We start from the raw sequence: 23,415 nt of genomic DNA, 5'->3' as shown, positions 1-23,415 counted from the left end.
ATAATGGTGTGATATAGTTAAGTAATTCCTGCTAACAACATCTTTATGCCATACCTCCCCTGTTAGTCAGTAGCATCCAAAAATCTGTATTGCTTTCTGCTAATTGCAGGTCAGTTGCCAGAAATATCTGGATGTACGCTGAGAGGGGGGCTCAGAAGGTATTAGGAGTTACGATTGTGTGTCCAGGCCTCTAGCTGAAAAGATCATTTACCATCAAAAATGAAAGAGAGGAAGCAGAATTCACAGCAATTGTGTGGAAGAGAAAATAGCCTATAATGTTCTTCTGATATAATTCACAGGTTCTGAATACCCTCCGGACAATTATCATGGTTAGATGAAGATAACAGCTATTTGTGCACTTAAGGACAGTCTTGGAAATAGCTGTGCATTTCATTTCAACAGAAAAGAGTAAGGTGGTCAGAAATAAAGAATGAGGATGAACACAACAGTATCTCAGAAGGGCGAAAGAACCATAAGTACAGCTGAGAACAAGAAGAGAAGCTGAAGTGGGAGTAGGACAGTGCCAAATGCTGTCCAAGATTAGCATTGAGCCGAGAGTTTGTTACAGGTTTGTTTCATGGAATCAGGGATTTTTTTCCACCCTGTCTTACTGGCTAATGCAATTTTTACCACACGAAAGAGTTATGAGAGCCTGCAGTTCCTCACAATTCCTTTCCACACTGCACATCAGAGTTAAACAAGACCCTACTGCCTTTCTGATTGCACAGGACAATTTATTGTGACTTTTAGCCGCTCTCTAATTTTACATTTTAAAGGCCGGCTTTACTCATGCTAGTCTCATAGAAAAGCAGCGTTGTCAAAGTCAAGCAAACAATCACTAACCACGCTTCCTGGAGCTGCAACTTAAACTATGTCTGCCCTTAGCTTAACCCAGTTGGAAACCACAATGACTCGCCCCCTACATCAGTCGCTTCCCTACTTTCCCCAGGTCACAGGAGTTCTGGAGGAGTTTGACCATAGCTCTTCCTTGGCCAACCGCATGTCAATCTACCAGGCAGCCAACAGGACAGCCTTCAACTGGACAGACAGCAGGATTGTTGAGTGGGAGAAGTTTGCTGAGCTGGCCAAGTATGAACCAGAGTCCCAGAAGCCCACAGTGAAAGCTCTTCTAATCGTGGCATACTCAGTTATCATCATCATATCCCTGTTTGGCAACATGCTGGTCTGCCACGTGGTGATCAAGAACAAGAGGACACACTCAGCCACCAGTCTCTTCATTGTCAACCTGGCAGTGTCCGATATTATGATCACTCTGCTCAACACTCCTTTCACTCTGGTAAGTGCCACAAGCCGTGCTACTATGCCTGCCAAAAACGGAGCCAGACATGGGCTTGGCCATCCAGCACCGTGCTTCATCTGGTGGCTGCACTCACTCGGTGCATGCTTCTGGGGCTAAGAATTGAGCTGGGCACATTCGTGGCCCATAGACAGCAGCTCTTCCAGGGAAGTAAAAGAGGGGTCTTTCCCCCCCCCCACTCCAACTTAGTCTTTCCAAATCCAAAATTAGTTCCAACAACATCACCTCCTAGTCCCTGCCATTGAACCACTAGAGTGCAACAGGGCTTGTATAGACTCCTCCATGGGAATTATTTTCTATGTATTCACAAGTGGGGGTGTGATTTACAGGCTCAACCCTTTAGGAGGCTCTAAACTAGTTGTGAAGCTCCTAGAAGTTACTGTTTAGCAAAATGTCTGGAATTTCAGTCTTAACCTTTACAAAAAGGCTAAGATTTTGTCAGGGATATTTTTAGTAAAAGTCATTGACAGCTCACAAGCAATAAAGAAAAATTCACAGAAGCCGTGGCCTGTCTGTGACTTTTACTAAAAATATCGGTGTCAAAATGGGGATCTGCGGGGCGGCTAGGAGCTCCCACGGGTTGGGTTTTGGAGATCCAGGGTCCCCCACCACCAATTGCTGAAACATGCAGGGGCCCCCACAGCCTGCAGCAGCTGGGGGCTGCAGGATACCCCCACCGCCCGCTGCTCTGGGGGCCCGTGGCACGTGGGAGCCCAGGGGTTCCCCCCTTACCTCTGAGCTTGGGGGCTCCCACTGCCTGCTGCAGCCAGGAGCTCAGGGTTCCCCTGCCGCAGCTGGAAGCTGGGAGGTTCCCACTCTGTGGCCGGGAACAGTGGGGTACCCCTACCACTTGCGGTGGCTTGGAGCTCCAGGGGCCACCAAAGTCAGTGGGGGTACCCCTTCGGCTCCCGGCCCCTGCAGCTCCTGACCACCGCAGGCTAAAGTTACAGAGGTCGCTGGAAGTCATGGATTCCATGACTTCCATGACCTCCGTGTCTAAGTCGTAGCCTTATTTATGAACAATTACCAAGGAGTTTCAATGTCTAAAGTTGACAATAGTTTTCTTGGGCTTCAAAGGAAACCTGCCCCAAGTGACAGAGGGCACCATAAGGCTATGTATATTCTTGAGCTCTCCAGATGCAGTCTCAAGAGCGCCTCTGTTTGTTTTGGCTCAGGTACATGAACCACCGTGCCCTGCTGATGATTTTGCTGGTTTGTTACATTCCCTGCAGGTTCGGTTTGTGAACAGCACGTGGGCCTTTGGAAAGGCCATGTGTCATATCAGCCGCTTCGTGCAATACTGCTCTCTTCATGTCTCCACACTCACCCTGACAGCCATAGCTCTGGACAGACATCAGGTACAGAATCCCCAGACTGGTGTAAGATTCCTTTGCCACAGGTGCTCCAAACCACAGTGTCCCCTATCTAACCATGGGTAAGCAAAGGGGAGTCCAGAACTGAAATAAAATGGGGTGTCACAAGAGGGGGTGTCACATAGAGCTGAGAGGGGAGTTTACATAGCATCTGCCTATGTTACTCTGGCCTACAGCCATTGGTGTCAGCCTGTCACTTTTGTGAGCACTACCGTCATTACAAAATGTAGAGAGAAAAACTAGAAATGTGCAAACAATGTCCCTTCCCTGTAGAAAACTTGATCTTCAGACCCTGAAATTCTGCACAAATAATGTCAAAAAATAAAGAGCTCAGTTCACCTTGTGTGAAAACGCAAATTACCCAAGCTGGGTGTGCTCTGTTGGCCCAGTTACCATGTGAGGCATTTCTTAATTTGATTTATTTAGAATAAACGTCCTTTCAAGTGGAGATAATCTTACATAATTGTCACGCTCAGTCATGGTTTAAGGTATGACGTAATTTCAAGACAAACCAGAGAAAACTGACTTGAAGGTACTCGTTGGTACCAGCTGTAGAGTTCTACGTTTCAGTTTTCTCTAGATCACTCTAATTTGTTAGGCAGTTCTCTAAGTATTCAGTTATTTTTCTTAAAAGCATTGGAACATGTGAAGAGAAGTATCAGTCACTGAAGGGACTTTTCTTTCCCAGTGAGATGACAGTCATTGTGAAGTCTCCATTGCAGGTTATTCTGAACCCGCTAAAGCAAAGGATGTCGCTCACAAGAGGAATGCTGAGCATTTCTGTTATCTGGCTGATGGCAACCTGCTTCTCCCTGCCCCATGCAATCTATCAGAAGCTTTTCCAGTACAACTACCGGTAAGTTGCTCCTCTGCCCCCATGGCACTTTACACAGTCATTTACAAGAATCGCTTCCCGCACTACTGAAATGTAGTTCTACTTCAGGTGGGAAGCTGGGCTGACATAAAGCAGGATAGTTTAGCCCAAGAAGTGACAATCACTGCATCCAGCTGACAATGCACAGGGAGTTTTATATAGACAGCATGGCCCAGATTCTCAAAGGCATTTAGGCACCTAACTATCATGGATTTTAATGGTTGTTAGGTACCTAAATATCTTTGTGATTACCCAAAATGGAGTTTGGTCAACACAGCTGGTCCACTGTGAAACTTGGGGCCTTTGGAACTTTAGTGAGCACAAGTGCTCAGGGCCTTGGTTTTCTATCATCTCTAAAAGACTCAGAGCTACTGTGTGGTTTCTCTCAGCACTAGATTCACTGCTGGAGGGCTGTTTTAGCTAGACGGCAACTGTTTTCCCTATTCGCTTTTTTGTTCATAAACAGGACACCCCTGCCATCCAACAAACCCTATATTTTTGTGAGGGAAGGTGAAGGAGGCAGGAATCAAACTATCAAAAACACAGCACACATGTCTGGTACTTATATAGGCAAGGTTTTATATATCTAAGCCATGCATGGAGCTATCTAGTGTCACTGCGTTACACAATAAAGACTTCCCTCTTTGATCAACAGGAGAGCGAACCTCAGCAAACTGAGCCACTCCTTTACTCAGTGAGCGAGATCATCTCCCTTCAGCATCTTTGGTTTTATTTGTTTGATAAATCTAAACAAGAGTAGCCTCACTGAACACGTTAGGCACCTCTGACAAACACTTAAACACAATACATCAAAATAGAAGCAGCAGCCTCATAACACATGGTGGTGCTTTTTAAGGCAGTCTGGTGATTCTGCAGGACAATAAAACCTTTCTTGTTAATGCCCCTTTGCTTTGGTTATTTTGCTGTAAAGCGGAGGTGAAGAGTGCTGTTTGCTTGGCAAATGTGAAGGGGATCAAGTGAAACTTCCCATTCAGAGGAAGATTCACAAAGTTCCACAAGAAGGTGAAGATTCTGAGGTGGAGTTTGGCATAGCAAAATCCATAAATGTTTCCCTTCTTGCTCCATGGGGGGAGGGGAGGGAGAGTCCAAAGATATCTTGAAATTGGATGCAAGATAGCTAGTTATCTAGTCTGCCATGCGGAAGCTCAGACCCAGCAGTTGTCTCTTCTTAGTTAAGCCTTAAACTACTTCTTCTCCCTTTATGTGAGATTTCTTCCGACCCCAGTGCCCACAAAGTAGCATGGATCAGTACCAGGAAAAGGCATGTAAATCAAACTCAGGGTGTTACCTGCAACTGAGCTAACACACATGGGCAGAAGCTTTTGAGGACTTGATGTCGGGATCCTAAAGCCACAAAACATTGTATCATGGGGGCAGGATGGGGTGATGGATCCAGGGATCATTGTGCTCTGGGGCAGGGCCAAGATATTAGGTACTACCTTAGTCCACTATTGACAGCAAGTTTGTGGCGCCAGCTAATGAGACTCTCTTTTCTTAACCAGTAAAGAAAGGTTTCTTCGGGATGGATGCAGCCATGTATGATGCATCAAAACAAACCGGGTTTATTTTTTCCCCATGTTCTCATTCAATACTGCTGGTCAGTAAATATCCAGGAGAACCCCACTGGAGCAAGACAGGATAGATAGTATCACAGCGAGCAGTATTGTCTGCTTGAGATTTCAGTCCCAAGGAGAAGAATGTGGAGGCTAAAATAATCAACATTTGAAAGATTTTCATCTTGCTTACAGAGCCCTCCGACTTATCTGTGCAAAAACCACACAAGATAGCCTTGGCGTTCTTCCTTGGCTCACAGCTACTTCCCTCCTATGAATGGACAGCAAGAGAGAGAGGACACAATGCTGTTACATCAAAATTATTGCATTAAGAATGTTGTCTAGAAAACCTTTAATACAAGAGCCCATTTGTTTTCCCTTGCCTTGCCTCCTAATTTCTCACTCCCTTTTGGGGAGGGAGGAATTCATATTCAAGATGATATGTAGAATTAACACGTAAACAAATTGTCTCGGCCCGCTAGCGGCTTTTCCTGGTGGACCACGGGCCAAAGGTTGCCGATCCCTGCCTTAGGAAATACGTTGAGGTAAGAGGAATGCAAATTCTTCCCCTCTGAAGCCAACCTTTTGAAAATATGCCCTGGGGAGGGAGAGATCCTTTGTATACTTACTACCTGCCTCCGGAAACTCCAGTTCTAAGATTTCTGAACTGTATAAAAAGGGAACTGAATGTGTTCTGAGTGGACACGTTGTGCGCCGAAACTTTGATGAACTTGTAACAACAAGGATGCCCCTGGGGTGGGGTATTAAAAGATGCACTTTCCAGAGCCCAAGAGAAAGTTAGGACAAACTCTAGTAAGCTTATTAGGTCCTTCTATTGGTTTTAAAATGTTTTCTCTGTAATGCTTTGTACTGTAAGAATAAAGTAGGCTTGCTTAGAAAGAACTGTGTGGTAACTTATGTCTGTAGCAATTACAGTGTTATCCATCTCTGAAGAGAAAGCAAGCAGGTGTCCTAAGGCAACCTGTCCATGCTGGGAATGACAGAGTGAAGGCAATGGAACTGTCCAGCCTGGGAAAACACCAGTCAGAAGGGAGGGAGACACTTGTTTCCACTGAAGAGAGACAACACCTGGGGAGCTGGAAGCAGAGAGTGGATGCCCTGGCAGGACCACTGAGGGGGAATCCAAGTGCAGTCATAGGCACTGACTCTGTGGGTGCTCCGGGGCTGGAGCACCCATGGGGAAAAATGGTGGGTGCTGAGCACCCACTGGCAGCCCCCCATCAGCACCTCCCCCTCCCCCCAGCACCTTCTGCCCACTGGCGGGCCCTGCCAATCAGCGCCTCCTGCTCCCTCCCAGTGCCTCCCACCTACCACAATCAGCGGTTTCACAGCATGCAGGAGGCTCGGGGCGGGGGGAGGAGTGAGAACGTGACATGCTCGGGGGAGGGAGGGGCAGGAATAGGTGGGTGGGGCAGGGCTAGGCAGGGGTGGGGCCTTGGGGGGGAAGGATGGAGTGGGGGACAGGGCCTGGGGCAGAGCCGGCGGTTGAGTATCCCCCGCACATTGGAAAGTCAGTGCCTGTGCGTGCAATTGCCCTAAACTGTGACAGTCCTTTGTGGCCTTAAATTCTCTGTCTCAAAGTCTGCTTTCTCCATTTGCATCTACTTCCTTATTATCAAAAGTTTCCAAGTCCTAAAAATTCAAAATCCTTCTAGTTACACACCTGACATTTGTCAGCTCCCCCTAGGCTTGTAGTCATCCCACATTCACAGCAGTCAGTTCTGGAAGGTCTTCTATTAATGGCATAATAGTCAGTGCAGGAGGTTGACAACAGGATATTAAAGATATTAATCAAACTGTGGAGAATAAAGTTGTCTGACAGGGATTAAGAAGTCTTCAGTGACTGCAGCTGAGTACAGACAGCGGTAGAAAGAAGATGGGCAGAGAGAGACAAAGCAGAAGGGGAGAGAGACAGAAAAAGATGGGTTTAAAACACCCCCAGGAAATAAATGAGTGGATCACTACCTCCCTTAATAGTTCATCAATTCCAGCTACACTTACTTATTTTTGGTCTATGGAACGTTCAGTCCCTTTTGGTGGGGGGCACTGAGAAATTGTTTAACTTCTATTAATAGATAGTTGCCTATCATACAGGGTTAGGTTAACAGACAACACCTGTGAGTTTGGGGAAGCATGGGGAGTCATTAGGTGGAGCCCACAGCTTGGGATATTACAGAGACACACTCCTACCTTCTGTTTGTCCCTTTGGGGTTTGTGTGGGGAAGATGAGTAGGAGGGTTGTGTAGCATTCCTAAGAATTGTCTGATGGGGCTTTGTCCTTGCTTCTCTTGTCGACATCCTGCAGGGAACTCTCTTTTCTTTGCAGTTACTTGCTTTATGCTAGCCTTTGTTATCTTGTTTATAAAAAATGGGTCATAAGAGTTTCTCTTTGCCTTATTGAGGGGACGTGAGGACCCATCTCATGCCATGACAGACAAAACTGCCCATTTCTTAGCAACAGCTTCCAAGAGAAGATTTCAGTTTTTGTTAATAGGCCTTTCTTGTTTAGAATAATGCAACACTTCAGGACCGCGCCCCCCCACCCAAAAAAAAACCAAAAAACATGTCATTCACTCTTGACAATGGGAATGTGGACCTCAATACAAGGGAGAGTGCATCATGGTGACAAAAAAGCCCATTAGGATACAAGGACCTGATTTAGTCTAACACTTTTCTGAAATGCTGCTCTCCTTGGCCAGGATAAGAACCTAACAGAATCAGATACCCAATATCTTCCACTTTGTGCGAACACTGGAATGATTGTACTGGAACTGCCCTCCCTTTGTATCATAATTCAACAGACTAATGGCCCATCCAACAGTGGCCAATGCTGGATGCTTCAGAGGAAAGTATAAATGTCCTACTGTGCCAGTACTATGCTGTGATACCAGCTAGTAATCAGTTTACACCATAGATCACCATGATCACTTTTATCTTAGTGTAAAAGTAGATAGTATGAATATTATTATTGTGCATAATACTAATTTACACATGTATGATACATATACGAACCTGTATTTTAATTAATATGGCCCATAGTAATTCTTGGCGTAGCCCCATTAGCCGCTCTGCATCATTTACTTCTTCTGTAAAATGGTGATAATCGTGTTTATCCAGCTTTGCCAAGCACTTTGAAAGTGATGGGGAAAGAGGCCTATAGAAGTGCAACATATTCATAAACAGAATTACAATACAGGGATAGTTATATTCATTTAACACAGAGGGGTGATGAGGGTTTGATTAATATCTGCAAAGTGCTTGGAGATCATTGGTTGGAAAGCCTTAGAGAAGTAGCATTTTCTTACTTTTCTTCAGCTCTGCCCAAACATACCACAATCAAAGTTGTACAGCACTCCCCTTCATGTATGCATGCATACACACTATTTTTACACTTCTGCATACTGCATATTCAGTTTCATAATCTGTCCTCCATGATTAGCCTTTCCCACCCCCCAATTAATATTTATTATTTACAGCACCTGTAAGTGCAAGATGCTTGACAGACAAGTCATGTTTTCTGTCCCAAGTGGCACATACATACAAACAACAGAGGGGGATATGGAGAAGAAGTGTCACAAATACAAGACTAGGGGTAGTCAAGAATGCATACAAACATCTTGCAGTTACAATGTTACAGTATCTATAAGTAGTCACATCTGTAATTTATTTGTTTTTCTAGTGAGGGGAGGGGTGTTGGAAGTGGGGTGACATGAGGTGGGAAGGTACTTCTTCCCCTTTGAAGGATATTAGTTACTATGAACCAGGTACTGCCATCCTTCCATCTGGTAGTACTTTACCATGGGAGTAGTCAGATTGATTGTAACGGGGCTGCTTGCATATTAGGGTATGGTTCAGTGTACACAAGGATAGAAGATTTGGGTCCTATGGAAGCCGTGGTGGCAATACTAGCTCTGTGATGTCCACAAGTGCAGCATAAAGGCGATTTATATTGTGGCCTGAAAGTCCCACACTGGTTTGAGGAAATGCAGGAATTTTCATGAAGGTTTTTGTGGCCACATACTATATAAATACTTTTTTTTGTTTTGAAAGGGAAGCTACTGTCCGGAGTTTGTGTCTTCCTGACTTTCCTGAGCCTGCAGAGCTGGTGTGGAAATACTTGGACCTTTCCACCTTCCTCCTCCTCTACCTCTTGCCCCTTTTGATCATCACCATCACCTACACAAGCCTGGCCAAGAAGCTGTGGCTGCGCAATGCCATTGGGGACATCACCAAGCAGCAATACATCATTCACCACAAGAACAAGAAGAAGAGCATCAAGATGCTGGTGTTGGTTGTGGTGGTCTTTGCTGTCTGCTGGTTCCCACTCAACTGTTATGTAGTGCTCATCTCCAGTCTTGGCATCAAGACCAAAAACTCCATCTACTTTGCTCTGCACTGGTTTGCCATGAGCAGCACTTGCTATAACCCCTTCATCTACTGCTGGCTGAACGAGAGCTTCCGCTCAGAGCTCAAGTCCTTACTCAGCATGTGCCAGAAGGTGCCTCAAACACAGGACAACGTGTTGCCCGCTGTGATCGTGGCCTATCGAGAGGCATGGATTGAGCAAGCCAGGTACAAGCAGAGGCCTTCCTCACAGAGCATTCGCTCCACCACAAATGTGCAGACAGTCAACACAGATTTGTGAGTTGGAGAGTCAAGGTGAGTTCAAAAGGTTTGGTGGCAAAGGGCTTTATTTATGATGCATCATTCATGTCAATAGGTTGAGAGGGGAGTTTTAGTAGAGGAGCGAAGTATGCCAGGAAATGAGAGATCATGGATATTGTTGATCCAGAGGCATAACGTGAAAAGGGAGATGTGATGGGCTATGCCAGGCCTTCACTGCCCCCCTGCTGTGGGTATCACTGGCCTGGCAAACCCCTTTCTAGATAAGCCACTCAGGCTCAGATACTAAGAAGACTTGATCCTCCAGTGGCTTGAAGGGTCAGGCAATGGCCAATCAGGAGCCACCAGGTGAGTTACGAAGGCTTTCCTGCTTTGTTTAAGGGAGAGTGTGGAGTGAAATGGGGACAAAAGAGGAGCTCCTTAGTCTGACTCAAGACTAAACTTGCTCAGTTTTTTCATTCTGTCCTTTTTTATCATTTGTATTGCTCTCCTCTGGACTCTTCAGTATGTTCACATCTTTCCTAAAGTGTGGCTCCCAGAACTGGACACAGTACTCCAGCTGAGGCCCTCACCAGGACTGAGTAGAGTGGGATAACTACCTCCTGTGTCTTATATACAATACTCCTGGTTACGCCCCCCAGAATATTAGCCTTTTTCACAACTACATTGCATTGACTCATATTCCATTTGGATCCATTATAACCCCCAGGTCCTTTGCAGCAGTATCACTTCCTAGCCAGTTACTCCCCATTCCTATTTGAAGCAGAATGGTGTTCAGCTCACTGCCACTGACAGATGCCTCCTCAAGCCAGGGGTGACGGATTCTTCCTAAAAGTGGAGGGACCACGAAGCCCTGCCTCCTCTTTCCCTGATGTCTCGCCCCCATGGCCAAGCCAGAGGCCAGAACCAGGGCAGGGAGCTCGGGCCTCTCTACCTGCCTAGAGTGGGGGGGCCCACGAGCAGCCCCCAGTCCAGGTTCCCATTCCCCGGGCCTCCTGCCTAGGGCAGGTGGAGGGTCTGCAGCTCCCCTCAGCTGCACGCATGGTTCTTACCCCACTCTGGTTTCCGGCCTGGCCTGGGGGTGCGGACTTGGGGGCCAATGAGCCACAGCTGAGCCATGATAAGAGCCATGCAGGCAACTGTGGGGAGCTGTAGACCCTCCAACTGCCATGGGATTTTCACTCCCAACTCTTGTGGAAAGTGCATAGGTAGTCTCATAACTGCAAATAGTTAAATGGAATCCAGCAATAAGCTCTGGAGTCAACCTTTTAAGAAAGATGTTGAAATAATAGAAAGAAGAAAATGCAGAGAAGAGCCACAAAAATAATTTGAGGGCAGGAAAAAATGCTTTTCTGTGTGATTCAAGGAGTTCAATCTCTTTACTTTGACAAAAAGAAGAAGAGATGAGCTGATCAGTGTATGAGTACCTTCAGGGGAAGAAACATACTAGGTATTAAAAGGTTCTCTAAAGAAATGCAAGAGAAGGCCAATGGGTAGACGTTAAAGCCAGTCCTACTCAAATAAAAAATAAGGCACAAATATTTAATAGAGAGGGTGATTAATTCTTGGAACAAACTACCAAAGGATGTGGAGATTCTACGTCTCTTGAAGTCTTCACATCATGTCTGGATGCCTTTTGGGAGCTATGCTTCAGTCAAACGCAAGTTATTGGTCTCAATAATGGATGAATTTCTATGGCCTGTCCTATGCAAGAAGTCAGACTAGATGATCTAATGGCCCTTTCTGGCCTTCACATCTATGAATCCAGCTCACTCTCCCAGTACAACGTTGGCTCTGTATATCTAACAAGAGTAAAAGCAGACAGAACTGATTTTGGCAGCAACGTTAGCAGTGAGCAGGTCCATGGACTGTGGGTCATTATTACATAGCAACTTTTCAGAGTGGAACTGCACTTTAATATTAGGTCCTAGTCTGATTTGTTATCGTTTGGGATTTTTTATAACATTAATTGAGTGAATGGATTTACATTGGCACTTAAGCTAGAGGTCATGAATGTTTTCTCAGGACTGTAGCATTTATTAACTTAACAGTTATAGGACTCTGTAGCGTTACTGAATGTTACATCATAGTCTCAGTTAAACAACCGAGTTTACAGGAGCACAGCAAGAGTAAGGATTTTATTTTTTCCTTGAAAAGATTAATCTGTCTATGCTGAAGCAACCATTAGACAGAGGGAGCTGCAGAGGGAGGAAAGGAGAGGGAGAGTCAGGGTGACAGAGTCAGGAAAGAAGACAAAGATTTAAGAGCATTCAAAAAGAAGGAACATTTTTTTGCCTGTCTAACACCTAGAGGCAGCATGGTTCAGCAGACAGGTCACTGCATCGTGATTCAGGAGACTTAATTTCTATTTCCAGTTCCGCTCGTTGGACAGGCAAGGGACTTCCCCTCTTTATGACTCTGTCTGTCTTGTCTATTTAGACTCCAAGCTCTTTGGGCAGGGATTGTCCCTTGCTATTCATTTATACAGTGCCTTTGTCAATGGGGCCCAGATCTCGATTGGGACCTCGAGGCACTACCATAGTCTATCTAAGTAGCAATAATAAATACAGACATTTTTCTCAGGGCGTGTCTACACCTACCTCCGGAGCGATCGATCCAGCAGGGGTCGATTTATCGTGTCTAGTGAAGACGCGATAAATCAACTGCTGAGCGCTCTCCCTTCGACTCCAGTACTCCATCGGAGCGAGAGGCGCAGTCAATGGGGGAGTGTCAGCAGTCGACTTACCGCAGTGTCTTCACTGCAGTAAGTAGATCTAAGTACGTCATGCACGTAGCTGAAGTTGCGTAACTTAGATCGATCCCCCCCAGTGTAGACCAGGCCTCAGTGTACTTACTGCCTAATGCAGATAAACCCTGCCCAAGGCAATTAAGATCTGTTCCCGAGTCCCTTGGCTCAGAGGAATACATTGTTCTCAGAGAGATATTCTTTTCTTATGTGAACGTCAGTGAAATAAGAATTATTCCAAGAAATACTAAACATTTCAAACTACATTAAGGACTCATTTAGCAGACAACAGAGCAGGAAGACAGGCTGCAGTAAACTAAGTGTCTCACAGCACGAAACTTAGGTTAGCAAATACCAATTCACTTCTGTTAACTACTGAGAATAGGTTTTTGAAGTTTTTATTCAAGGAGGGCGTGCATTAAACTGAAGACTTTCTCTGGCAAACATCCCATTTTACCTAGTATCAATAAGGCAATAATGGGGGAATTATATTGTACCAGGCCAAAAAGTCCAAATCAGTCTGAACTACAGCATTCTCCATGGACACAGCCTTAGCCAGTAATGTATTGTAACCACAGGAGGAGGTAGTATGGTCCAGTGGATAGACAGGGTACATCCCTGGAAGTCAGATGACCTGAGTTTTAATTCAAGCTCTGCCATTGCCCCGTTGCTTGACTTTGGAACTGGAATGTGATAGAGAGCAAACCCCGCAATAAACCAGAGAAATAACAACCTCTAATAAACTAGCTTTAAATTTTTAGCAGCATCAGAGTTGAGCTCATGGCTTGAAAATGTATGGTGGGTCACATGCACCCAGTGAGTATATCAGAAATATTTTTTAAAGGCAATTCTTTTTGGAAGGAGAAGTCTCCCCCTTTAGATTGGGAAAGGGTATGGGACAGAATGAAATATACTGCTAGAAGAGAAGGACAATGCTAACCAAAGACAGATACATAGAATATCTGGAGAGGGCTCAGTTTTCCTGACACTAGTTCATTCTCCAAATCTGGGGACTTTTCTCCTTTTGATTCTTACCTATTTAACCTCTAACCACAGAACAAAAAAGTTATCTTTCTAGTCTGAAATCACACCCTGCAAAACCTATTGTTTGAATCCACTAGCTTGGAGCCTTCAGAGGTCAAATATTATTTGACCAATTTGACAATGTAATCAGCAAAGGAACTTGCTCTAGTGAAGGATAAGCTATGGTAATGGGTGGTTTAAAACTAAAGATGGGGAAAGTAGATGAGGATTCTTCAGGTAATGGAGTGGAAGAGTAAAGCCAGAACTAGAAAACTGATCCCCCCCTTAAGTATTTGACCTAAAGCTTTTCTAAGGCCCCCAAACTGTGTAGGGAATCTACTGTCCAGGGAATCCTTTTCCAGTAGCTGATCCATATCATAATCCTCTAATTGGGAATATATTTTATCAAAGGCCTTGAGGCTGTTTAATTCAGCTGATAGTGACAGGGCTCAACATCTGTCTCTTGTTCAATGTTCTTTAAATGGCAGTTCATCTTTGTTCTTCTTAGTTAAGTCTGCCTGCTGAATACTCTTAATAAACAGCCTACAAGATTGTATCAGTGAAGTGCCCGGGTTTCAAATGCAATCTGCTAAATTATAAATCCCGAATGAGAGTTTCATTAGGAAGGGTTATTAAAAAAAGGAGAGTATGGCAGATAGAGGGTGAAGCAGATAACGTTTTTATATTAGCAAAGATAGTTTTGTTCGTTTTAGCCTCCCCAAATTAAAGTTCACAGGATGGCCCAACTGCCCGGCTGTGTACAAAATCGATCACACCACAAACTGATCACTTCACTGATCACAATGCAAAGTCGTAGCTGAAAACAAAATGGAAGAATATTTTCCCAACATGTCAACAGGCAAAGGGAGGGGCTTTTGCCATATGCTGCAGCAGTAAAATTAGAAGGAACACCTGTAATTTCTCTCAAGTGTGACCTGAAAGAACTCCTTGGAAGGCAAGGTCTAAGACCACTGGATCCCAGCGGACAACATTGCTTGTACACCACAGAGTCATAAAATTCAAGGCCAAAAGGGACCAGCACATCATATAGTCCAATCTCCTATCGATCACAGGCCACCAACACTGCCCAGCACCTACATGCTAAATCCAAAACGGAAATTAAACCAAGGTATTAAAGCCTTCAGGAGACAAAACCATTATGTGCCACAAACAGAGAATAGGAGGGATTGAGGTGCACCATGCCTACAAATAAAGCACAAAATATTCCTTTATCTTCTGATATGGACACAGCACTAACTGAATGATAAAAATACCAGTTAATGAATATTTTTGTTAATCCAGACAACAAGTTTGGGTTCACTGTGATTCATGAGGTCCTGTTATTACCACAAATATTCAGATGGCCACCACGTGAAAACATTCACATATCCTGAACATTTTGCTGATTTTAACAGAGGATTATTCTTCTGAAAATCCATACCTGACAAATATGTTCATTATTTCTCATTCTTTAGTGCCTTGCTTCAAAAATTTTCAGTCCTCCATCATGGCACAGAAACAAGATCGTGTGACTTAGAATACAGACAAATCTAAGCAAACATTTCACAAACAACTGTGACAGGAACCCTAGGGTGCAGCCTAGGACTGTAAGACTGCAGTACCCCCTTAACTCTCCAGCCTAGGCTGTCTCTCACAATGCTTTGCTCGTGACAAACAGGAAACCCCTCCAGTTGCTGTTATCACTCAGCACGACCGCATGTGGAGCCCCACACCCAGCTAGATTGCATGAATGCTCCCAGAGCCGCTCATGAATCACACAGAGAAAGGCACCAGCCAAATCCCCCCAGCTCTCTTGTCCTAGTCTCTGGGGATCTAATACCTGGGCGATTCCCCAACTCACAGCATATTTTAGTGACAACCATACACCACATTCTCATAACTTCATATGGATTAATGATATACATATTTAGATGGAACCGTGGGTTTCAGCAGATCATAAGCTTTCCCATGATACCTCACATGGCATGCTTTATATGCAGTATCACAGTTATATACAAATGATGAATATGGGGGCTATAGGGCACTCCCCTGGGGTGTAGAATGTCACAACAGCCAAAAGTCAATGGGAGTTGAGATTTTAACTACCATGTGTGCCTTTGAAAATCTCCCCAAAGTCAATTAATATATGACTATTAAATCTGTTCAGATACCCTTTAAAATAACCCACCAAGATGAGCATCCGCCTAAAGTGGGTAACCTTGGTATCTGAGCACCTTGTTGTAACCGTTGTCATTTCTTTCCCCACCCCTCTGTACAGTTTGTTATCCCCCCAGATCACATTATATCTACTATGAGATCTAACTTCTTTGGAACAGGGACCATCACTTTCTATATGTTCTGTAAAAGTTCCTATCATGCTTTGGGGTACTATAAAATAATCATAGCAACAACACTAATATTGACATCTTTCATGTGAAATATAGAACTGGGGATCTGACTAGTTGTGGTTCTTTAAAGAACCACCATATGAGCACTCTTTGTAGGCAATGGGGTGTTGGCCTCAGTCCTCTGATCAAATTCAAATTCCCATGTTTATGTTGCCCCTGCCCTAAAAGTCCTTCTTGTTGTTAAACTACAGAAGTTATTCTTCACTACTCTTGCTTAATACTATTAGGCAATATTGCTGGCATAGAATGGCTTCTGTGGTCCACCCAGAAACAGCTTCCATTTCAGTGAGTAATCCTTATACAGAGTCAATAAAATGACTTGGGATCCTTCCAGCTGAAAAGATTCTATGGGAATGCAAGTTATTCTGTTATCACTGTCAGCTGAAGACATTTGATGGAAGACATTTGATGCCTCTTCTAAATTTATTTTCTTGCCCCCTTTTGATATTCCTTACTCTTTTTGAATTGCTTCATGTTTACTTTTGAAGGAATAACATATCCCTCCTCCTATGAGTGGGTTGTCTACTTTGTTTCCCTCTGGTTTGCCAGCTCTCTGCCATTACACTTGGCCACGTCTTCCCTGGATCTGTTGCCAAGAGCAGCTCTTCTTTAATTGCTGAGATTGCTTCCCTGGATGAGCATATGTTAATCACTGGCTCTGTAAATCATGATAATTACTTTGCTGTCTGTAACGGTAATTATTGATGCCTGGATGAGATTTGGAACTCAACAGGCTTTCCCCATTGCCAGAGGCTTCTGTGTCGCTCGAAGGGTTCCCATTAATATAGCAAAGAAAGAAGATACCGATAGCAGCAATTCTCTCACATTAGGTTAATGATAGAATGTGTGACAGAAAAAGGGTATGCCGGCTGGTTTGACTGGCAAAGTCAGAGTGGCAAGAAATTGTATCTACACTAAACTCAACTGCATGGCACTAGACTTATAATAATTTATGTGTCCTTTTTATTGGTCTAAAGTTCTAAAAAGTACATGGAATCTGCCCTTGCTAGAACACAGACTAAGGCCTGAATCAACGAAGTACTTAAAACACATGCCTAACATTTAAGCATATGACTTCAGAGGGACTAATCATGTGCTTAAGCACTTTACTGAATTGGGGTCTTAAGCAACTTTGTATCAAAAATCAAGATGCTCTACTGTTGGACCCAAAAGTGAATCTCTAAGGCAAGGATTGTCATTTACTGTGTTTGTCTGGCACATAGCAGAATGGGGCTCCAAACTGGCTGGGCTGTAGGCGTTACTATATATAAATGTTTCATAATAACAATAATAATCTTCTTTTACTGTTGGTAGCAGTCTGGATATTTTCTTTCAGACTTCCAGTGACTAGAGATGGGGGTGCTGTGGCATTACACCAGGCTCAGAGATGCAAGGCCAGAAGGCATCATTAAGATCATCTAGTCTGGTTTCCTGTATAACACAGGCCATTGAATTTCCCCAAAATAATTTTAAAACATGTCTTATAGAAAAATATTTAAGCTTGATTTTAAAATGGTCAGTGATGGAGACTCCATCATGATCCGTGGTAAGTTGTTCCAGTGGTTAAATACCCTCATTGTTAAAAGTCTGAGTTTGTCTAGCTTCAACTTCCAGCCATTGGATCATGTTATACCTCTCTTTGCTAGATTGATGAGCCCATTATTAAATATTTGTTCCCCTTGTAGGTACTCATAGACTAATCAAGACATCCATTAACCTTCTCTTTGTTAAGCTAAATAGATTGAGCTCTCTGAGTCTATCCCTGTAAGGCAAGTTTTCTAATCCTTCAATCATTCTTGTGACTCTTCTTTGAACTCTCTTCAATTTGTCAACATCCTTCTTTAAGTATGGACACCAGAACAGGACACTGTATTCCAGCAGCCATCACACTAGTGCCAAATACAGGATTCCCCTGTTTATGCATCCATGGATTGCATTAGTCCTTTTAGCCACAGTGTCGACCTGGGAGCCCATGGTCAGCTGATTATCCACCATGATGCCCAAATTTATTTGACAGTCGCTGCTTCTCAGGATAGAGTCCTGGATAGTTATTTCAGGTGGGAAAGATGGAGAGATAAATCCAAGGACTTTCTCTGATCATGATTGCCATTTACTTAGAGTTGGGTGCCCAGTTTTGGCCAAGTACAAGTGACCTTCTTGGGCAAGGGACAGAGCTTCTTTCTAGGTGATACAGTGCAATAGGGCATAGACGTTGAGGGAAGCAGGCAGCTCTGTAACATAGCTATCAGGCTTTTCAAATGGAGTTTTGGGGTGGGGGGGAGAGGCATTCGAGGAAATTTGTGTGATCCGGACCTTTTCATGCTCTGTAGATATAGTTTTGAGTTCTTTGACACTTCTCAGTGATAAAACGTCTAGGCAAATGGGTGATTTGGTGAATTAGTCATTGGCAAGCAAACCCCAGAACCTCCCCTGCTATTCCCCAATTTCACTAGAAGGCAAGCCTGTCACATTGTAGGTTTGGTGAACTGTCTGTTCCAGGGAAAATTTTGGAGCACAGGCTGATGTGAGTCAATATGTAAGGATTCAGGAGAGATGTGTCTAATGACCAATTAACAGCGTGCATTTATTAACACTAGCTCAAGCCAAATGAATCTAATGGCCTTCAGCATAATTACTGATGAAGTAGATAATGGGGAATGTGCCACAGAGGATATTTGAATTTCAGAAACAAGTCGTTATATAGTCGCACTACGTAGCAAACAAAGATGCAGGAAAAACACCAGCTAGATAAAGAGAACTCACCATGAATTAGAAATTAGCTGATGAAGGAGACACAATATAGTCATTAATTGTAGCCCTTCAAATGTGAAACAGTACCAAAGGCCTGATTCAAAGCCCACTGATGTCAATGGAAAGATTTTCATTGATTTCAATGGGCTTTGACTCAAGTCCCAAGTTTCACAGGGGTCACTATAGGAAACCACACTGAATTTTTCATTAATGATCTAGAAGAAGGTGTAAATGTAACCGTACTTAGAGTTGCTCCCACCAAAATCAAAGGAGGGGAAGCAAACAGACAAGCAGCTCAGAAGCAAACTGCAAAGAGATTGAAACAGTGATTTTGTCCCTTTGCAAACAAATAAATAGGTCCCCTTTGCAGCGGAGAGTGAAGTGAAAGCTTTTCTCTCAAGTCAGGACAACTTGCTCTACAGCTCTCTGGCTGAAAGGTAACATGTCTGCTTCCTTCACATCATATATTTAACGACACACGTAATTTCAGCAGGTAAGCAACATTTCTGAACTTCCTGCACTTTGGATGAAACCCCAATTGGAAACCTCTGAAGGACACAAAGGCAGATTTATAAAACCAAATGTAATTTATCTCAGACACTCTTTAAAGAAGCTAAGCTCTAAGGGATGGTCTTCTAGCTTTGAAGGCTCGGATATAGCAGAAAGCCAGATGAGCGGAACCCATTCAAAGCCTATTCCGTCACTCACTGCTGTGGCATATGGTTCCAGCTTTCTGAATAAAGTGTCATTTTCTTTCTGAATTTGTCCCATTGAAATCCTTCCATCCTTTTCATTCTTCTCTCACATTGCCTGTCTGAATCTGCTGCACATCATTCCAGGCCTTAGCATTCTCCTTTTTCTTTTGACAGCAGATATTTTTGCCAGTGGTTTGCTTATTAATCCTGTATTTTACCTTTCATCACCTGGTCTAGGGCTGTGACAGAAGATAAAGCATATTCTTGTCTTCTTGATTGTTGCCTCAGTGCCTAATCCTCCTACTAGTGTGTAAAGGGCTTAGATACAACCCGCTAGGGGGAGAGGAGGGAGTTCTCTTGGACCTATTCCTGACAGCTTGCTCAGCTGCAGATCAGGATATTCAGTTCAAGTTGTTTATGAAGCTGTGTTTTGTTACACACTCAGTAGACGTTGTTTCTTGGTGTTCTTTAGCACCTATTCCCCGAAGAGGGTTCATGGCCCTCAGGCTCACCGAGATACTAAAATAAACTAAAAAAGCCTTGAGAAAAATAAAATCTGTCTGATGACACAGGGATGGATGGACTGACTGCAGTATCTGGGCCCAATCCTGCTCTCATTGAAGGCTGTGGGAGAAGAGAGAGAGAGTTCAACACTCTACTCTCAGCTGACTAGTACCAGCTACTGGGAGGTCCTTCTGCCATGATTCAAGACTCTATTCTCCCACCTCGATGAGGGATGGCTGGACAGCCCCAGTGCCCACCCCTGTAGCAGAACACTGTTCTTACCTCAAACCTTACAGTGCTCACGTTCAGCACGTAGCTGTCGAAGTTGTAATAAATGGAGCTTTTCTTTTTTCCTTCGTCATACAATGCACAGTCAGCGTGTGGAATTCTTTGCCAGAGGATGTTGTGAAGGCCAATACTATAACAGAGTTAAAAAAAAAAGAAGTAGATAAGTTCATGGAGGATAGGTCCATCAATGGCTATTAGCCAGGATGGGCAGGGATGGTGTCCCTAGCCTCTGTTTGCCAGAAGCTGGGAATGGGTGACAGGGGATGGATCACATGATGATTACCTGTTCTGTTCATTCCCCCTGGGGCACCTGGCATTGGCCACTGTCATAAGACAGGATACTGGGCTAGATGGACCTTTGGTCTGACCCAGTATGGCCATTCTTATGTTCTTATGAAACTTGTAAGATGGTTTAGTTCACTTTCATTAATAACTCCTACCCAAACCCCAGCTTTGATTGATGCAGACATCAGCACACATTCATTAGGACACTTCAGAGCATTTGGTTATTAATCTAGTCTCAGGGGACACCTTTCCCCATAACAAAACCAACACAGATTGTCATGATTAGCAGCCTGCGCTTAGTCGTTTCAAAGATAGTTTATGACTGAGATGCATTGGTAAAGCTGTGTAGGGGGTATGAGGATTGGAACAGAACTTAACTGCAGTAAGATTCATGGACAGTGCTAATGGTGTGTGACCAGGACTGGAATAACTGGGGTCCAGAATTGGCATCTAAACCATGCTGATTGTCACAATAGAAATGCCATGGACTAAATTTGAGTAAGTAGAACTGAGGCTTACTGGGAGGTATGAGTGAGGGAAATTTGCATAGCATCTGTCGTCAAGAGCTTGGATAGCATCTATTCCTGGCTCAAGACATTGCTATTGTTCCCTTTTTAAATTGACACCACAGTTTCCCCCCAAATTAAAACAAAAAGACAAACCTACCTCACCATCCCTTGTACTAAATGAATCTTCATTTCTACATAAGAAAGTGCATTTAAACAATATTTGGCCTTAATATTTGCAATTTGCTCTCCTACTAGCCAAGCCTGACCTCTACTTTCCATTTCACCTGAACCAAACTACTTGCACAGCATGGTGTCATCGTGGAACAAAGTACTTACCCTCAAGTGCAGCTTTCCGATATTATATGTACTCACAAATAAGTTCCCCTCGTTGAGCCCTATGGGAAATGTGGGTCTGGCTTTGCGATAGGGAAATCTGTCTATTTAAGAGACTGTTGGTTTCTTTTAAAGACTGCTTGATTTCTAGGATAGGCTTCATTGAGTGTCTATAGCAGATATATGACAATACTTATGTTCCGGACATTGGACCAATGGTCTATCTAATGTGGTTTCCTGTGGCCAGTATGAGATGCTTCAGGGGAAGTTGCATAAAACCCTATAAGTGACAATTATGGAAAAACCTGCCCATAAAGGAAGTTTTGTCTTAAGTCTTCTAAGTTAGTGATTGGTTTATGCCCTGAAACATGAAGGTTTATATCCCTTCTCAATTTTATATTCTATCTAGTGTATCTTTGGAGGCTTTTGTTATTTGTATAAAATGTCTAGTCCTGTAAACCTCTGGGCTTCAGTGATAGCTGTGTGCACAATGATTGCTGTTCGAGTTCACAGCAACAGCTCACAGCTTCATTGAGAAGCGATGGCTGGCAGAAGAGTATATCTACCCTCCAGGTCTTTGGCCTCCACCTGTAAGAGAATTTAAATAGATAATCAATAGCCTAAACACTTGTCAACTCACCTGTCTGTATTGTTCTTGAATCTGTGTATGTGGCCTTCTTGTTGTGAAAAGGGGGAAGAAAAGGGAGGGAACCCCAAATATTTGTCACTAACAATTGCAGCTTTTATTTTCTACTCATTCAGGATGAATGAATTTTGCATCTCTTGTGGGAAGTGCCATGTCAAGCAACACTCAAAAGGAAGCACAGGAGAGATCAAAGAGCAGAATTACATTTTTGATCATGGGGTTTGGAGAGGAGGGAAGAGAATCTAAAAATATACACCCATTCGGAGGAGAAATAAATGGAATAAAAAGAGAAAAGGATTCCCTTCAAAAGTTCTCCTCACTTTGTTCCCTGAATTTTTGGACCTTTTCACAAATCACAATGAAACTAGTTAGAACTTTATAAAAATGTTTGACAAGAGCTGTGCAGGAAACAGATGTTTCTCCCTTTTATTGTGACTTTCAACCTTCACATTTCCAGTAAGGATCTTGTGCTTATCTGAGTTATTGCTCTGTCCAAATGTAACTTTTTATTTTTTCAAACAAAGCCAGTGTTGGAGATTAAAGCATCAGGGTCCTGTCTGCTCTGTAGTGACTGTAAGTCCCCCACGGAAGATGGATTTCCTGCGTCTCGCTGCTGTCATGACTGTGTGATGTTTCCTAGTTACCTCTTGGTCACTTGTGCATAATGACATGGAGTTTCTGGCACAGTAAGAATCCAGCTGATGTTCAAAACTCCTGGAAATGTTTCCTCATCATTAGTCTGGGATTTTTAGTTAATAAAAACAGATAATAAACTGTGTTCCTCGTTGGTCAAATTGTGCAAGGAAAATGGGCCTTAGAACAAATAGAAAGTTTGTATGTGTTATGTGAAATGAATAAAAAGATGTCACATCCTGAAGTCTGTCTATGAATGTTAAGTTACAGACGGAAGAAAAAAAAACCAAAAACTGTGGGATCATCCAGTTCAGCTCCCAGGCGCAAGTCTAGATGGCCCTATACAAAACAGTTTCTAGCAAAATTATGGCTCATTCTGGGTAATTTCAAATGAATAAATTTATAGCCAGTATATGCCATTAAAAATTCAACATTTGCCACACAATTTCCCCCAGTTTTGTGTTCTGAAAATGGGGTTGAAATTAATATGGATGTGTATTTTCACTGGCATTTTCAGATACATTTTAATGATGTCTGTCATGAGAAATTTTAAAAGGAGCCTATTGGAGTAGATACCTAATTGATTTTCAGTGGAAGTTGAGTGGCTCTCTGCTTTGAAAAGCCCAGCCTTAGAATCTAAAGTAAAATTACGTTCTCTGATTATAGCAGTTGGAGGATAGGTGAGATGTTGGATTGAAAGTACTCTACAATCTCCTTTTATGTGTGTGTGACATACTGGGGCACAATCCAGACTAGTGGGGGGATTGTGTCACCTGTGCTCTGTAACCTGGGGTGCCCTTTATCATGCTCT

At 43.5% G+C, this 23,415-nt stretch overlaps 1 protein-coding gene across 1 annotated transcript; it reads left to right on the top strand.

Moving 5' to 3' along the window:
• Positions 1-907: 907 nt before the first annotated feature.
• Positions 908-22,161, top strand: LOC144270260 (G-protein coupled receptor 83-like). The gene is made up of 5 exons (XM_077826612.1): positions 908-1,297; positions 2,551-2,676; positions 3,414-3,547; positions 9,211-9,819; positions 22,088-22,161. The coding sequence occupies exons 1-4, from the start codon at positions 908-910 to the stop codon at positions 9,803-9,805; spliced, it is 1,245 nt and encodes a 414-aa protein (XP_077682738.1). The 3' UTR covers positions 9,806-9,819; positions 22,088-22,161.
• Positions 22,162-23,415: the final 1,254 nt, after the last annotated feature.

This window comes from Eretmochelys imbricata, chromosome 9, assembly GCF_965152235.1.
Source record: "Eretmochelys imbricata isolate rEreImb1 chromosome 9, rEreImb1.hap1, whole genome shotgun sequence".
Taxonomy (NCBI): domain Eukaryota; kingdom Metazoa; phylum Chordata; order Testudines; family Cheloniidae; genus Eretmochelys; species Eretmochelys imbricata.
This window is presented reverse-complemented; position numbering and strand designations above follow the sequence as displayed.

Coding starts and splice junctions, on each gene's coding strand:
- LOC144270260 (XM_077826612.1), top strand. CDS start 908: ATGACTCGCCCCCTACATCAGTCGCTTCCCTACTTTCCCCAGGTCACA. Junction 1,298..2,550: donor TCAACACTCCTTTCACTCTG/GTAAGTGCCACA, acceptor CATTCCCTGCAG/GTTCGGTTTGTGAACAGCAC. Junction 3,548..9,210: donor CTTTTCCAGTACAACTACCG/GTAAGTTGCTCC, acceptor TTGTTTTGAAAG/GGAAGCTACTGTCCGGAGTT.